The sequence below is a fragment of the Trachymyrmex cornetzi genome, unplaced genomic scaffold, assembly GCF_001594075.2.
Source record: "Trachymyrmex cornetzi isolate Tcor2-1 unplaced genomic scaffold, Tcor1.1 scaffold363, whole genome shotgun sequence".
NCBI classification, from domain to species: domain Eukaryota; kingdom Metazoa; phylum Arthropoda; class Insecta; order Hymenoptera; family Formicidae; genus Trachymyrmex; species Trachymyrmex cornetzi.
The window spans coordinates 101,179-119,369 of record NW_017298354.1 but is presented as its reverse complement, the minus strand read 5'-3'; the positions used below and the strand labels follow the sequence as shown (position 1 = coordinate 119,369).

The following is an 18,191-nucleotide window of genomic DNA, read 5'->3' as shown; positions in this document are numbered from 1 at the left end:
ATAATAAACTAGACAGTTTAATATTAATAGAACAATCAAGCGGTGTCAGCCGACGACAGCAAGTCGAGACATTTGAGGCACTTTGTCGTTCGTGACAAATAGCTATGATCAAATCACTTGCCATGATACGAACGGGATTAGAGTCCGCGATGTCTCGTCTTCTCTCCCTCCCTACATTATCGACTTTTAACATCAGTTTCCCGAGACTTTAATCGATGCGAATGATCACATTACGCTTATCTGCACGACACGTAATTTACGCTAATGTTTATCTTCGAATTACGCTTTTGATCGAACCGCTAGAAGGTTTTCATAAGTACTAAACACACATATGAAATGGATAGTTGTAATCTATAAATACTTTCCGCGATGATTATAATTTTATGTGCTCGCCTTAATTGACGCGATAATAAGTGTTTCGTGGTGATAAAGTAATATTTTTGCTATACACGAAAATTGTCAATGAAATGTAATGTAAAAATAAGAAAAATTTTACAAACTAAAAATATGTGTCAAATAATCAAATCTAGACATTCTACTTATGAGACATTTTTTTACATACCAAGGATTAAAAAATGTAGTAATATTTTAACAGTCTCTAGAGAGAATCTAGATTTATAATATTAGAATAACTATTCAAGTTACACTCAATATAATGTATTAAATGTATAACTTGAAGAAAAATTTTGCCAATTTGTATAGAGTTAAGATCGTTTCATTATCAGGGCTTCTGACGTCTCGTGAAGACCCCTTCACTTTTTCGCGAAGCCCCAACGAACGAGAGTTCATGTCCGCGAAGGTGGTAAATATGATCCTTTTGCAATGCGAGGGTGAGTAACTCTATCCTCCGATAAAGAGCGTCGCGTCGATAGGGGTTGGTAAGTCGTCCCGTCGTTCGTAACGCGACACTTTTTCTATTATAGATATGCATACATGCGAAGTGCATGTGAGGAATGATATTCGTTTTACTCGCGGAAGAAATTAACGTACGCAACCGTCGCAATCACAGAGACAAACTTAAGTGTTATCGTCCGAGTTGCTTTCGCTCCGACGAACATTCGTTGCTTAAAATGTCGCGAACGCGATCGCACACATGATTACATTTTGATCCGAAATTTTCCTGCAAATTAACGAATGCGATTATGGTAATCTTCCATCTATTGAATTCGAGATTGTAACACGCTTAAATTCATTTATGTGATACAATTAATTTATTTAGATACAAGATGTAAGTTTAATCAATTCTTAGAAAAAAATTTCCCGGAGAGTTTTTGATATTCCAGATATTTCCCTCCAAATTTCTAAGCGAAATAAAAAATCCTCAAAGAGTCAGTTTTGATATAAAACTTTCTGAATAAAATTTTCTATATTTTTCTGAGAACTTGGAATTTTCCAAGAGTTTGTTTAAATATTCTGAATAATCTTAGCGATATCTTCGAATACCTACGATTCTTATCAATTCTTTTTAGTGTTATAATTGATATAAATGCACTGAAATATTGTAAATAATTTACTATAGTCATTGACTTAATCAGACTAATAATCGCGATAATTTTTGAAAATAAAGGCATACGTAAGATACAGAAAATGGTTGTAGAAGGATACGATCAAAAAGTTCAACCCACATGACAATCAGTGAGCGCGGCTCATTACTCTCGTTAGAGAAGGGTTCGTTAAGCAGCCTAATAATTGATTGATAATTACATTAATTAGACCCCGTTCCGTTTAAGGCATCCTCTCCAATGAAATTGACATTGGTTCCCTGTTTGGTTCCTGGGTCGTCCTAAACGATGTGAATTACCGGATTAATTGCACTAATGCTTTGTCGTCGTCGCACGACTTTTTCTGACTACACACGCCCAATAGTCACATGCGATCACGCTTTTCCCCGTTGCCACATAAAGGAACAAAATAATTTTTTTTTTCAGAACGAGGACGAAATTTTTAATTTTTATGCAATTGCGCTTAAATTCTTATGAATTAAAGTGACTATTTAAATCTCTCTCTGAGATATAACAACAGCGACTTTATTCCTGGCTTATGTCACGACTCGTTAATGACTTCACATACAGTAGGTCAAAGTTACGCCATTATTCTACTTTACATTCTAAAGTAGGATAAAATTCTTGCCGGACCACCAGAAATTTGAAAGCATTTAAATACAAAACGAAGGGGGTTGATGAAAAATTTTCTTCTATTTAAAAATCGATCGCGTGCTATTTAACATCACGTGACGGAACATATCTCGCGATTAGCAATTTTTCAAATATCCCACATATGCGTCGAACAGGTCACAAAGAAGCTCCGTGATCGGAATGCCAGGGATCACTGTTTATCACCCGAGGAACAAAGCCGCCACTGTATCGAACTTCCATAGAGAAAGCATTGTAACGGGAGCATCTCGATGGAACAGGAGTATGTACCGTGTTCATCAGCTTCTTGACCGGCTGATAGCCATCGGAGCATACGATACCATCTCGATCGCGACTGATGGTATCGCATGCTCGTAACGCGAGTCTCACTTGAGTTCGAGTCTCACTTCGAACGCAGGTGTACGTGCAAGAACATAATTCGCTGTTATTGAGAGAAATTGGTATTCAAACACGCACTTGGAGATCTCACTGCTCATTCGCACTCTGATCCCCGGATATTAAAACCTTTCGTAAAATTGAATTCTTGGATATTTTATGTGCAGCTTTCTCGAAACCCTCAGTAATATCTTCTTTTCAAAACATTACATTGATGATTTTTTTCGTATTTGATATTTTAGCTACACTGACAATGAGAAAAATAGTTTGTCTACATCAACAAGACGTATACAGGTCTGTTCTTCTTAACTAAAGTTCTTGCACGGTTCATCTTTCTTCCTTTTCTCTCCACGTTGGACTGTACAAGAAGTTCAGCTAAAAAGAACAGGCTTTATGATTAAACGCATTTTGATTAAACCAAGCAAAATTTCTGGCTACTATGACAAAACTTGAGATTATGCAAAGAATGGTTGATAGATCGTATTAAAAGGATTTATTTAATACTTTCATGTTGGTTCTATAAAACTTTTAGTTATACTCACTAAACATATACAACATTACCAGAATTCTGGTTAACCTGAGCACTCCTTATGGTCCGTTTTCTGTTCCTGCATTAGACTGCACTAGAACTCTCTTTCTCGCTTTCGCCAAATATCAAATATATACTTGTCTCAATTTAAGTTCCAAAAGTGTATACTAGTTCAGCCACAGAAAACAGACCTCTATATAACATTCTATTATTGTGCAAGTCAGCGCGAGGCAAAGGCGAAGATAAACATGTATTGTTTAAATTGTTTTGTGCATGTTCTTGTAATATCTTGTAGTAAAGTGGAACGATCACTGGATTAGTCGAATCAATTAACAATAAGTCATAGTACTATAATCTGCCTGAGTAGGTCAAAAGTCAAAAAGAGGTTAAGAAGATCTAAGAAATGGAACGAAGTTATATGGCATAATAGCTGACGAGAAAATGTCTTCTCTTCCTCGCTAATGTAATTTTAGGAAACGTTGTAACATTTTGAAGATTATTGTAATAGTTAATTTGGATTTCTGTATAGTTATATCACAAGTACAGTTCATTAAAATAAAAATATATTTGAGCAACGAGAAATTCTGGTAAATTTAATAATAGGAAGAAATTAATTGTACTCATCCGGTAACGCTATAATAAATAGAATTCTGATTCGTTCGTTTTGAACAGAGAGAGAGAGATGTTAGTGATATTACTATGAATCTATATATCATATTTCCAATTAAGCCAACGAAACTCTTTTTTCAGTGGAATAATAAATATTAAAATATAGATAACATTTTTTGGAAGCTACATACATACATATGTATTATTATTTATTTTTTCATAACTCAAAGCTAAATTTGTCAATTATTTAATTTTCGACTCTGTCATTAGTTACCCCGTGATCTAAATGTATTGTACATTACGTGTCTTGTATGAAACAGAGAATATGTTTGAATGGCAGTGCGATACCGCGGAATTCCCATTCAGAATACACCAAGCCATTAACCCGGTATAAAGTCTCGTCTAATCTTGTCTGCCGATCAGAGAGTCGCAATTAATCAACACCCGGCACGAATTCACTATTAACCTGGCTCGCGAGTCGTGAATTCCGCGATACACTCGTGGTTTTTCGTCGCGGAACGAATACAAAGCGGCGATTACCTTTGTAAGATTAATACGCGAACGTAGACGGAAATTTCTGTAAGAGTATTTTAAAAGAAAGAGAATGCTCATTCAGCGAGCATGAGGAAGAAAATCATAACGGACATCAGTAATTAAGCGTTGTGATACCCACATAATTACCTTCGCTCGTGCGCAGGATAACACGTCAATTACGCGAGGACGAGGATTCTAACGAAGCTCAATTGCATCTTTTGGCGCGTTCTCTACGTTCGCAAGGATTCTCCTTCAAACTAAACTTCTAACTTATAGTGCGTGGCAGCCGCAGGGTCAACGAACATCCACGGGGAGCTGCTCTCGTCAATTAGTACCGGGGAATCTGTAGTCAATTATGCGCCACGTCGGTGCGGATTAACTCGTCCGCGCGTAGGTATATCGAAATAACGTGTAATTTATCATAACTGAGATATTAGATTCAGCCACGAACATCTCCTCGCCCATGAAAAGCAGCAAAACACTGCAAACAAGACATTTACTAACTGTAACTGTTTTAATTGCAATATATTATCGTACCTCAAAATTGTGTGATCTTCGAGCAAAAATCATAGGTTGTTATCTCTATTTCGTACATTTTTTTAAATCACATGAAATATTCATTTCTTAGCGAGAAGAAATTCGCTCGATCGATTGATTAATTTTCGCATGGATAGTTAATAAAAAAGACTGAGAAAAATGAGCTTAAGATTGCTATCCTTCTCGCGTTTATACAACAAGCTTGATAAGACACGGAGCGTCACGCTTTCTAAATCTCGCTTCTATTGATCCCTCTTTATTATCTTTTCTCGATAGATTTTTGTAACTAATGATAGCGTAAACATTATCTTGTTGCTTTAATCACTGTCGAAGAGATAGTAAATTAAAAAAGTATTAAAATTTTTAGAAAATTCAGATTTTTTCGTATTACTGGGTCATTGGAACTACACATTGAGAAAATAAACACAATTTAAAATATAAGTAAACGTAGAACACTTAAAAAAAACTCTTGCTCATTCTTTGATCAATAAAAACTCAAAGAATAAAAAATGTGGAAACGGTATCTTATTTTTCCTTATTACTATATATATTTACAACCGCATCGTATTCGCTTTGATATCAGCATCCTTCGAAGGAAGTGACATTTCCTGCGAAAGGTATCCTGCTAAACGCTTATCGCGTTACAAGGAATATCAAGGTAAAGTTGATTATTAATTAACAACGAAATGGACTTGTTGCAATGAGATGATCGAGACATCCGTTTTTTTTTTTAAATTAATACAATTAACACTGGATATTTTGCTCCACAAATGACGGTTCAAGAAGACTACAGGGATCCTTCGTAATCGATTCAACTCTGCTTAAGCTATTCGCGATTCATCTTGTCTAAGACATCTTACTAGTCTTACTACTTGCGCAATGTCAACGAATATGCATATAGTTAACGGGGCGCAGCATCTCGCTCGCATCGCTGGAGATGGCCGGCTGGATGTAAATCGATCAGACCTGTCGAATACGGTGGACGGAACAACCGCACATTCCGCTATTCTCGCACTTCCACGAGCTTATAAATAATCAGTTTAAGTGCGCCCGTCCGTAAACTGTCCCTCGTCTTGCGCTCGGAAGCGAGCACCTACATCTTACGATTCGCAACATCCATCCGTCTGCCTCTCGTAATTAACAAAGCTCAATCTTAAATCTTACGCAATCGACAGAGATAGAAGGGAGGAGGGAGGAAACGCGATGCACGTTAAGAAATCTTTACTGCTATTTCAGCACCCGCGCACTTTGGAGAACTTTCAACCCTTATAAAGAAATCATGTTACGATTAATACTAACAAAATGCGGAAATATCAAGACTGCAGTCCGCCTCTATAATTAATAGAAAACGACTAAAATTTTGAAACTACACTTTACACACGCAGAAATAACCCTGTCAAGTCTGACTGGTCATACGTTGGGTGCACCTACCCCAAGTCAAATACGACAAGCTATCGATTGGTTCACTCGGCACTCCTCTCGTTTGCGAATATGAAACGGGAACATCAACCACGGCGTGAAACAATTAAGTATTATTAATATTATAAAAAAGGCAAAATATAAGAGTAATTCAATGCGCAGTTCAACCGGAAATGTCGCCCATGGGAAGTCCGCAATCCCCCCCCCCCCCCCCCCCCCCCCCCCTCTCACTCTCTCTCTCTCGTTTCACAGGTATTTCATCGTTACCTTTTCTTCCCATATCCGACATTGTCAAGCTCGACATGTCTGTACGTCGCGTAGGTGGCCATGGCAATTCCCCAGGAGCTAACCCGACCTAGGACAGTTCCACGAACAAGGTGCCTCTGCGCGACCCCGAAGCAGCCAGGCCTTCCCGTTAGGGGTTATCTCTCTTCTACAGTACGGACAAAAATCCAAACGCAAAGCGAATCCGAACAGATGGGATTTTTTCGTCTTAAAACTTCTTCCACGGCTCCAGAGATGATCGCGATCTCTGACAGATGCGAGTGTTTGCGATGCTCGCAATGTCGGTGCTGCGAGTGCGGGCGAGAAACTGACGGTCGAACCAGGATCCAGCCAGTATATAACGCCTCCTCCACCGGTGCCTCGTGCCCGTCTCTCTCCCTCTCCTTTTTCCCGTGTCTCCTTCTTTATTTCTCTTCTCTCCCTTCCCAACAAGAGCTCTCGCGACTCGCCACTTTCCACCGCGAGTACCCCGGCAGTGCCGTATGTACTTACTTCCACCCCCGTCCGCGGACCAGGAGAACCGACGACGCCGACGCCGAGCATCGTGCATTCACCTCAATCAATACGCTCAGCGAACCAGAGAGAGGAGAGGAACAGAAGAGAGAGAGAGAGAGAGGGGGGGGGGGAGACTGAGGAGAGAATCCACCGGCGCGTAGTTCGTTGCACATGCATGCTGCACGTGCGGACACGCGGAGGGTAATGAGCAGGGACCGGAAGGGCCCCAAAAGGGCGCGGAGCAGCCCCCCCGGAGGGCGAAGGGTGGAAACGCTTTTTGATGACAATCCTTTGCTTCGATTGCACGCGAAAGATTGGGATTTATCTTTTTTTCCGTTTTTAAAGGTAAATAGTAGGTCATGACTTTTTGATGTACCCAAATTCGATGGGGTGAACAGAAAGAGATGAGAGGTAAGTAAGAGAGGAACAAAACTATTTTTTCTTTTATTGTACTTTATATAGGTGCTAAACTTTCGAATTTTATATGCCGGAGTTACATTTTCAATTACATCTTAGTTTTACTCGAAATCGTATTTTCTGTAAGTGATCGTGAGAGTTCAATGATCCATGTGTTTCTTTTTAAACCGACAGATATGTATCACCAAATTTTTAAATAGCCTTATTTAGTTCATATCGTGCAAGTAATGTAATAGTGATAATAGGAGATTAACGTAGAAACCTTTAATATTTTTCACAGAGTATAGCTCGCGCAAAATATACTATCGGAAGGTTGTATTTATCGAAATTACCACAGTCAGTGTTCAAACAGGACGTTAGGCGGAAATGTAACGAATGCCGCCTTCGTATGATTTCGCGATTCATGGTCAACAAAACATAAAGTCAGCAAACAGTAGATTGCGGTCCGTCTTGGTGCGTGTTTTCTCGAGGCGTTACTCGAAACGGATATGACCTGAGAATGGTCGCGACATACACTGTGTTATAATGGTAGATAAACGCCGATGGTATGTCGCGTGTCGCGTTGTACGCGATTGAAAATTTAATACGCAAGTACGGAACGGAGCAATGACTCCATAAGAATAATACGATCCATGCTTAGTAGCGTATATCGATTTATTCTATTATCGGACCTCCTAAATATACGAACAGACTCAAATATAGTATAATTTGTTATTTCAATAATTTTTGAATTTAGTAAGGTTTCCCAAAAAATTGAGTACATTTGAAAATATCAATAACGATTGAAAAATTTAATACACTATGCATAAATAAAAGGGTTAAAACGGGTTAAAACGGGAAAATTGTGGCAAGTTATAAATCCTTTAGATCTTAACAAATATTTTGTCTTATTAGCACATAATTAAGTAATAAATTAACTGCGTTATTATTAATTATATATATTCACCGCAAGAGTGAAAAATGTGCAAACAATAATCGCTATCGCTACTCGCTGTCTGCATCTATCTCTATCTCATAGAAAATATTGTATTTCCACGAGATATTATCCAACGGACAGATATAATTACATATTGCAACTTTATAGCGCGTGGGTGGCAGGTAAAAAAAATGACGTCACGTATCTCTACGCCCGCATTCGCGAGTTTCAGCCACAATCGAGAATTCTCGTTCTCTCAACTAGGAAGAGACATGCGACGTGTGAGACTTTGTCTGTTTTATCGTTCTCACATGCAATTGCATCTCCGTAGCTATGCGCTTACGTTTAATAAACTTTCCAGGCTAAAACTTATACGGAAAGCTGATTTATACAAAGGAATATAAACTGCGAACGATGAAACACGAGGAGACGAACGGGGCTTCCGTCAGTTTGTTTTTCGAGGGTTTCATCAGCTGCACCCCTTGGAAGAGGAGACCCGTAAGGGTTGGCCGATCCACGCATCACGACACGTCACGATGGGGCGTCCTCAGGGAATGTTTCTCTCGTATCCTAAGCGCTGCTTGCGTAATTGACCGATCAAATTGCCGCGGTCCCTTTACGACGGATGATAGAGGCATCGGAATTACCGAGAATTGAGTTTGAACCGGCGACAAACCGGCGATTCACCCTGTCTGGAACTTTTGTCATGCTTCGATACGCGCGTGTCCGATATAATGGGATGAATTTTACGCGTGTGCGGGCAGAGTTGTGCGAAATTATTCAAATCCCGACGTGTCGCGCGCAAATTTGCGTTCCTTAAAGACAAATTCTTTGGTAATGAAGTGCGGATGATGATTGGACGCAAGGATGTCACAAATGTCAATTTTGACATTTGTAATGTTGAGTTTAGACATTACGAATTCATAAAACTTAATAACTCATTTTATCAAGCAATAAAATGGTATAATTGTTATGAATGTATCAATATTAATCTTATTCTTTCCGTCGTAATATAAGTATTACGTATAAATAATCGCTTGAAAATACAAGACTATCATAGTTGTTAATTCCGCATAAATTTAAGAAGATCCTTAAACCCGAACTCCAACGAAATCGCTGTATACTACTACATCAATATCGCACAAACACATATACACAAATTTTTGTAGAAATAATGAAAAATTATTCGCAATAGTAACTGATCGATCCGTTTTTCTACCAAACTATAATATCACGTCATCCTTTTTTTTGTTACTATAATAAACTCATTTCTCTCAATACGACGTTGTTTCTTTGTGTAATCTACTATAGTTTGTAGCCTTCAATTTCATAAGTATAGATTGCAGATCTTTCATGATAAGCAAATGTTGTCACGACTTGATAGCTCTAGACGTCATTTTTGACTAAAAAATAATTTTAAAAAATCACAATTTCAAAAATTTTTGTCGTTTTCTCGACATAAATTCCAAGTTGCAGACACGTATTAATATGTATACTTTAACATTCTGGAGGATTTTCAAAAATTTACAAAAGTAATATATACAATATCGTTCTACAAAAATTATTACATTCAATCGGTAAAACAGACTAGTGTGCCTAATGAATACAAAAAATTGTAATTGAGCTCCAAATTGTACTATTCCAAATTTTCACATAAAAAAAAGTGTAATCATATGTTCATTTAAAATTTTGGATTTTTAAAAAATATTTATTTACAAAAAAATTAAATATTTAACGAGTATTCATATTCATTCAAACAAAATATAAACTGTGTGTGAAAAAAAGCTCCAATAAACAATCGTTACTCTTAACTATGACCGGCACTTTGATGGCTTTAAATTAAGTAAAAAAAATGAATTTTATTTATTTTTGTCATTGTAATATTCAAATTTTATGAAAGAAATTTAGAAATTTTGAAAAATATTTTAGAAAGTAATATATTTTTAATTTATAAATATTTATTTAATAGAGAGAATGCCATACATATTCCGATATAATTCCGATTACGTTACAATAATGTCATAAACACGTTATAAGATATCTTGGGCGCGTCATTCATTATGGTCTGTGGATATTAAATTCTGAAATATATTATTTATTTCCAATAAAAATATCTTTGTTTAACCTATAGATCGCCCATTGTATAGATGGCGGACTAAGTGCGTGGTGTAATCGTAGACATTGTTTTTATAGATTTCTGTTTTTTCTTGCAAGCTTGCAAGCTATAATGTGCAGATAATACAGAGTAAAAGTGAATACGAAACGAAAATATTCGTAATCATATTAAAAAAATATTCATTCAAATGGAATGAAACAGTTTATTCGTTTCTTGACGAATAAAAGAGCAGTGTATTCGAATGAGTATTTTCGTTTATTTTTTATTCATTTATTCGAATTATTAGGTGTATTCACCGGATACATTAAAACAGACGACTTTAGAATCCCCTAGAAAGCCCAAAAGAATTCTAAAGTTGTCTGTATTATCGATTAAACGCAATAATTTTTTTATAACAATTACTTTTTCCTCTTTTACAGATTTGAAAATCCTTTTCCAAGATTAAAGTATACCGTTTCTTAGTTCAATATGGCGTCAAAGCTGTCAATATCGTAACATTTCCTTGGCATAAAGGCGTTGCAATCTGTACTTATGAAATTGTGGTCCATAGACCAACAATACACTGTTTACACGGACAAACAATTTTTATAATTGAATCTAAACGTCCGATGTGTCGCATTTTATCGGTAAAACAGCAATCTCGGAGTTCAGGCTTCACTTTAGGATCACCTTGAAATAGAAAAATTACATCATATTATATTTCTTAGCTTTATAATCGCCATCTTGAAAATAAGAATGACTATAAGAAAGATGAAAATATTGCATCATTTGTGCTCGCGTAGTTATTTTTAAATGTCAAAAATATAAAAGCTTCATTAAAAAATTCCCTCATTAACGCAGCCGATGCACTGTGCGATAACATGCGAAACCCGTTTCGTTCGCGGCACACGTGCACTAACTGCACTGCGCCCATTATCGTTTCTATATGCTTCTTAGAGTAAGTTTAACATCGGGCTTTATGTTACCGGTCTGTAAAATGTTATTTTAACCGCGGACGAAAAAGATCGATAAAATATTTAAAATGTTTCAACATTGATAATTTTATCCCTGCAAACGATTAAACATTATATTATAAATGTAAAAACGTATCCATATTCTAGTTTTCAATGAATTTTACTTTAAAAACTTTTTAACTGGCAGGCTATTTTACAGAATAATTTGAATATTTTTAATCAAATAATCTTTGAATCAATCACTCTTGTGAAATATTTTATTCACTGTTGTGCTCTATTTTCAGTACCTAACTACAAATACCTTAAAAATACCTAATCGGGTACTTTGACGATAAAATGACGTCTGCTTTAACGTTATTTGTACATCAAGATGACGTTGACAGCTTGTTTGTTAGGTACGATGTATTTTATGTGTCTGCACGTAATATATATATATAATTTATTTACTTATTATACATTTATTTTATATGCACATACATAAATATTTTATGCAAGTAAGTTTAACACGTAAAATACAATAAAGTAATACTTGTAAAACCATCCGCATCCTGGTAAACAATTTTTCATGCATGAATATGTATAAATATGTATAAATATACATAAATATTCATATAAACATGTATAATCATATATGAAATATGTCCATACATGTTCATACATCTCTCTTTTTTGTAAAATTACTTACTTTTTAGTGTAACAGTAATATTAATAGTGATGCGAAAACATTAAAAATAATTAAAAAGGCAAATTTTCACACTATTTGTTTTAGAAAAAATCAAATTTGAAAAAATGTAAAAAAATTACTCACGCATAATTAGATATAAAATTATGTATAATTGTGTATGTGAGTAATTTTTTTACATTTTTCTAAACTTGTTTTTTTCTAAAACAAACAATGCAAAAATTATTTCTTTAATTTTTTAAATGTTTTCGCATTACTATTATTATTTCTATTATACTAAAAAGTAATTTTACAAAAGAAAGAGGGATGTATGAACGTGTATGGACATATTTCAATATTTCATGTATGATTATACATGTTTATGAATATTTATGTAAGTATATTTATACATACTCATGCATGAAAAATTTTTTTACTAGGCATTAATTAGTTTTATTTAAATAATTCATTTATTTTAACATTACTCATCATTAAAAAATAATACAATGCAATGTGAAATGCTTGAATAAACTAAATAAATTAAATAATGTAAAATGCTTACAAAGAGCCAACATAATGTCTGAGTGTGTAAATAAATTTATTAGAATAAATAAAAGAAAAATAAAAGAGACATAAAAGAGAAAACGTGAACATTTCGACCTTAATTTTTCAGATCATTATCAAAGTACAATTTGGGTAACGGTTTTTAATGTCAAATCAAATAAAGTTAAAATAGAAATTACAATCAAAGTAACAAAATACACTCTATGACTTGATGTAATAAATTGAATCAAAGATATCGGTGCTAATTCGAGATTGATCTTTTAAATATGATGATCTCAAAATGTAATACGTAGCAATTACAAAGTTGCTTAGTGCAGGAAAGTATCATCCATAACTAAAATGTAAGTATAGGGTAAGTGGGGGGAATATGCCACACTTACGCAAAATTAGATTTTTTAATAATTATTTGTTCAATTTAAAATAACTTTACATACTGATCTTTTTCTTCCATCCTTTATCTATTATTTGTGTATAATTGGAATATAGAATATATTCATTTTTTGTTATTAAAAATAAAGAAATACGAAAGTGCTGAAAAATGGGTAATATGCGATCATGAGGGTAATATGCCACATAAAAAAAAATACTAAGTATAATATTTATTTTGTTTTTTTTTATTGCAAGAACACATTATTAATGATTTTATATTTAAGTATTTGTCAATGCGAATATCCTGTCACAACGGAATTATGCGGCAAAACGTTTGTTTATAGCGCTCTAACCTATATATTAGTGGCATATTGCCCCAAGACGTCTTTTCATCTTATGAGGAGCCTGTACAGGACGACTGTTAAGAAAATGAATCAACGATGTACTGAATATTTCCATTTTAACCTACACTAAGAAATGAACTATCCACAAGAACGACAACGAAATATTTATATGCTCGCAATGGAGTCAATGATAATCGTGCAAATTCGAGTCGGTATTTTGTCTGGAACGTCGCGTCTGGATTGCACGTTCCCTGTGCGCACCGAGCATTTGCGTGGCCAACCTTATTTCCGGACGATAAAGAATACCGAGATCGAGAGAGTCTCGTTGAATCCGTAGCCGTAGATCTTAATGTAACATATACACGGACATAGTCTTCCCCTGAAACAACGTTTCCTGTACCTCTGAGAGCGGAAGTTTTCGTAAACGTATCGCCGGAAAACTCCTTCTGTCTAGCAAACTATCAGACGATTTACCTAAGGCCAACAAACACCTCATCATTTCCGTTAGTCGAAAAGCACTTAGACGAATCAAATCTTTCCTGTTAACTTTTACGTAGTCAAAGTAATTGCGTACAAGAATAACCATAGATCTACATGTTGAGATTAATTTGAACGTTAATGTTAAAAAAATATAAAATTTATATTACAACGATTTTACTTTTTATTCATAGAAGTGCACGAGATGAGATGTTTCAGCTTACTCAACCATCTTCAGCCATCTTCGTAATTAAGCTAGTGCACAAAGGTCAACAAACAAAATGAAAATGTGATAACTTAGACAACAAGATCTTGTGTTTCTTATATAATGTGTCTCTAAATTATAACTTTTCTTTTGTTCACTTTCATGTAGTTTGATTTTATTATTTTTGATTCGAAAAACTACATGTATTTTACAAGTAAATACTAATTCGACACGTGACTAACTCGCGCTCGCAATGTACTAAATATTAGCGGTTGAAGCGTACCATAGAATTTCCAAGATAAACCTCAACACAAATCATACCCTAAAAACTCCATGGACGGTAATTAATATGACAAAATAATACATTTTCAAAACCATACGAATATAAAAACTTAATTAACAGACTACTATATTAAATAAATTAATGAAACCTCGGCAATTGCCTCTCTTTCTGTAAAAGTAATAAAATCGCTAATTGCAGTTCACTCAGAATTTTTTTTTTTTTCCATTAAGTTCGCTTCTCTTGCGGAACGGCAAACGAAACGCGGTTTCACACCCGGTTTCCGTTTCGAGGCGGACGCACCGCGCAGCGCAGACACGAGCAGGGATGAGCGGCATCGCGGCAGCAGAAGGAATGCAAGAGCCCAGGAAACTAAAATACAGCGAGCTAACATTAGACGGACGCGATAGGCATCCGCGATATTTTATTTTTACGATTATGCCACATTCTCTCTTCCTCTCCCGCTGAAAAACCCGGCCGTAAGAAAAGTGACGTTTTACCAATGATACATTATGTCGAAATGTCATTGGCCCCGGAAAAGAAACAGACCATAGAGGAGGAAATTCGTGCCGCCGCGCTGCGAAAGAGTAAGTCTCTCGAGCGGGTCAAAAACATTTTGTACGAATTGCATATAAGGAGTAATTAATTTAGCTACCTAATTAACTCACGCGAACAAACGTAGCTCACGTAGCGAATCTATCTCGAAAAGATAATAGCGTGTCAAGATATAATGAGACGTAGTTGCCAATGCTGTACATTTGACTATTGAATGTACGAATATGTTATACATAATATTATTTATGAAGCGTAACGATCATTACGCTGCAGGTGCTATATTTCATAAATATAGGTAATTCAATCAAACCTAACGGATCTTTGAGCGGATTGCAAAGATTTTCTTGCTACTAGGCGAATAAAAAAAAAACGCAGATCAAGGACGTCGAATCCTCGGACAGTGACGATCTATAAGCGTCGTTGTTCCAAGAGACCACCGGGAAGAATCGGTTCGAGGGCGGCCTTCGTGATGCTTCAGTGGAGCGAATGAGCATTAGGCAATCGAATCCGCCCGTAAATTGCGTCGTAGAGTGAGCAACGATCTTGCGTCAATGTCAATCGACGGAAGACGAATCATCCAATTTTGCAACGGACGATTAATAACCGATCGACGACGATGACGACGTCGACGCCGATGCCGAACCGTTGATGGCGCCGACACACTCTCCGTGAGATCGGATCGCAAGAACGTTCCTCGGTGTTATGCGTTTATAAGCGTGATAAGCCAACGGGTTCCGTACGTCTCCGTAATGGCAGACTTCTTGCGCGTCACGGTAGAGGTCAATCAGAAGATGGCTCGATGACAAAGATTTTTTAATAAGATGACATAAAAGTGGTAAAAAGCCTGTTCATTTTAGATCAACTTCTTGCCATGAAATATCATGTGAAATATACTTTCAGATACGGAAAAACGTACGGAATTATTTTGTACTTTTTTAAATATTGATTTTTTTCACTAGACTAGTTTTTGTGATAATATTGGAGGTGTTAAAAACTTATTTAATATAATTACAACTCTGTAAAATGAAGAGAGTAGCAAACAAATTTACGAAATTATAGAATATATTGTACAGAATATTCTATATAACAGAAAACAATTTTAATACTTTTTAATCAATTTCATTTGTCTTAAACAGATCAATATATAAATTAATTCATCACTATGCAGTCCATTTCATCAGGGCGAGGAGCAGCCTGATACTGAGCTGTTTCTCCAGGTCGTTCCTTTTATATATAATATTATATATTTCAAATAAATAGATATTGCTTAGGATAGTAAGATATTTTCTGCATATTTCAATATGTTTACGATAAAACGGCAATTTAATACAGCGCTATATACATAAACTGGAATAAAAATTTGTAATATTTCGTTAATAGTTTATCTTTGAACGTAGAATACGCCTCAATTTCTCAATAAAAATATTTACAAATTATCGGTTTGCAGAGGTGCCACTGGTATATAGGCTGCAGCAGCAGTTCGATAAATCTAAGCGTCATGGCACCATTATTGCTTTCGCCGATTTAGTATGACGAGATGAAGAACCATTATGCTATTGGTCGTGGCCACACGCAGAGATAAACCATTCCTGGCTTTAATCCATCACGTTTGGATGCTCCAAGATGAGTTTTAATTCTACGCTGTTATGTTTAACTGGCTATTCGGCTGGCTTTTACGGTTTTCTCGGACGGTTCCGCGTTTCAGTGCTCCGCGCGGTCGTATTACGTGCGAATGAAAAAAAAAAGAGATGTATAGTCTTGTATTCACCTATTCCGATTCGTGCGATTCGGTTCTTACATGATATCCACGCCGTGTTCCTGAGCCCGGTACGCCATATCGAATCCGCGGAAAATCAATCGACGAACGTTACAGCCCGCGACTGCACACAAAGGTCGCGGAGAGTTAATTGAATTTCGTGCGATACAAGCTCGAGAGCTCTCTCTTGTACGGAGAAGCTCCAAACATTAGAGAGAATCGCTACAGCGATATTTTAGAGGAAAAAAATGTAGTATTCTATTTAGTTTTACTAATATTTCGAAGAAAACGGTTTTTAAGAAGATACAAAATCTGCTGTTTGGTAAACGAAACGTATAAAGGAACAAAATAAGCGCAAGAAGAGGAGCGCGCGGCTCCTATCAATCGGTTTCTTCCGCGCAACAATTTGCGAGGTAACTTTTGCGCTACGTTTTTGCAATATCTACAGATAATAAGCTTTCTTGTTAGAGCGTTGTGCACGAGATCTTGCACGTGTAGCTAGCACGTATACTCCACGCTCCATTCTCTTAACGGTTTCGCGATCTCGACGATGACTATTATGTCTGAACGGAGCAAGGAACTTCCGGTCACTGTGAGAATCCGCTGCCGCCGAGAGTCACTTCCGTTATCGTTTCGCTTCTTCGTGAATATTCACTTTTCCTCACTGTCCCCATATCTCGCTTATCTCGCAATGATCGATTCTTTCAAAGGCCGCGATTCTAAAAACGCGCAGTCGCGAGTAGAATATTCGTATGCGATAACAGGCTAACAACGAATGTCCTCCCAGTGAATTAATTACATTGACAGTCGATTGACTGCCAATTGCATTATTTAATTATGGCGGTCTAACTTTTGTAATAATGTTACAATTCTACGCTGAAAGAAAAGATTGGTTGCTGCAAATTAAATGGTAAGATATAGCACAACATTTTTAATTGGCTGCAACAGCCAATTTTTGGTTGTGTTCACCTATCCGCAGCCAGTATAGAATTTCGATTGGCTGCTGCAACCAATTAAAAATGTTATACCATATTTTACCATCTAACTTGGTGCAACAGCTAATCTTTTTTTTCAGTGTAACAATGCTAATCATTACATGAGTTTGATTATGCTAACAAGACACTCATATATGAAGTACGTAGAATGTATTTTGGTGAGACAGAGAATTTCTAGTTATCATGATTGGACTCGATATTTTATACCTAAAATATTTAATAGACATATATAAGATTTATTCAGTAATGGTCAGATCTATAAAACTTATATTAACTAGACGTTTCTTTTACTAAAAAGTTATACTGGTTTAATTAAGTAAATTTAGTATCATCATCAAGCAATTCTGATATATTTAATAGCAAGGAATTAATCATGTGCTTATCTTGATAATTTCTAGAAGAATTTTGAATCGTTTATTTTTTAACAAATATGCATACTGAATCTATCAGTTTCGATTTATCGACGATCTTTTGTTTTGGTAAATATGTAGATTAGGGGAGCCCCCCCAATGACCTTGATCTTGACATATGTTGTCACGGTCATGACCCCGAGTGATCTTGAGGAAGTTTTAATTGCAGGACGTTACTCATTAAGAAGTTATAAACAAAAGAAGTTTACGAAATAACTTCTTTTTACTATAGGGGCT

General features: G+C 35.9%; 1 protein-coding gene across 4 annotated transcripts in view; it reads right to left on the bottom strand.

Moving 5' to 3' along the window:
- The window catches only part of Jupiter (microtubule-associated protein Jupiter), a 100,490-nt gene that overhangs the window by 27,452 nt on the left and 54,847 nt on the right, over positions 1-18,191 (bottom strand). The window contains exon 1 of one of the 4 annotated variants that reach the window (XM_018511256.1): positions 6,424-6,763. The exons of 2 other annotated variants lie outside the window; for them this stretch is intronic. In XM_018511256.1, coding sequence (XP_018366758.1) covers positions 6,424-6,485 — 62 coding nt within the window. In that variant the 5' untranslated portion in view covers positions 6,486-6,763. Of the gene's footprint in view, positions 1-6,423; positions 6,764-18,191 lie in introns of those variants that run through there. One more of the 4 variants, XM_018511260.1, reaches the window with a different exon arrangement.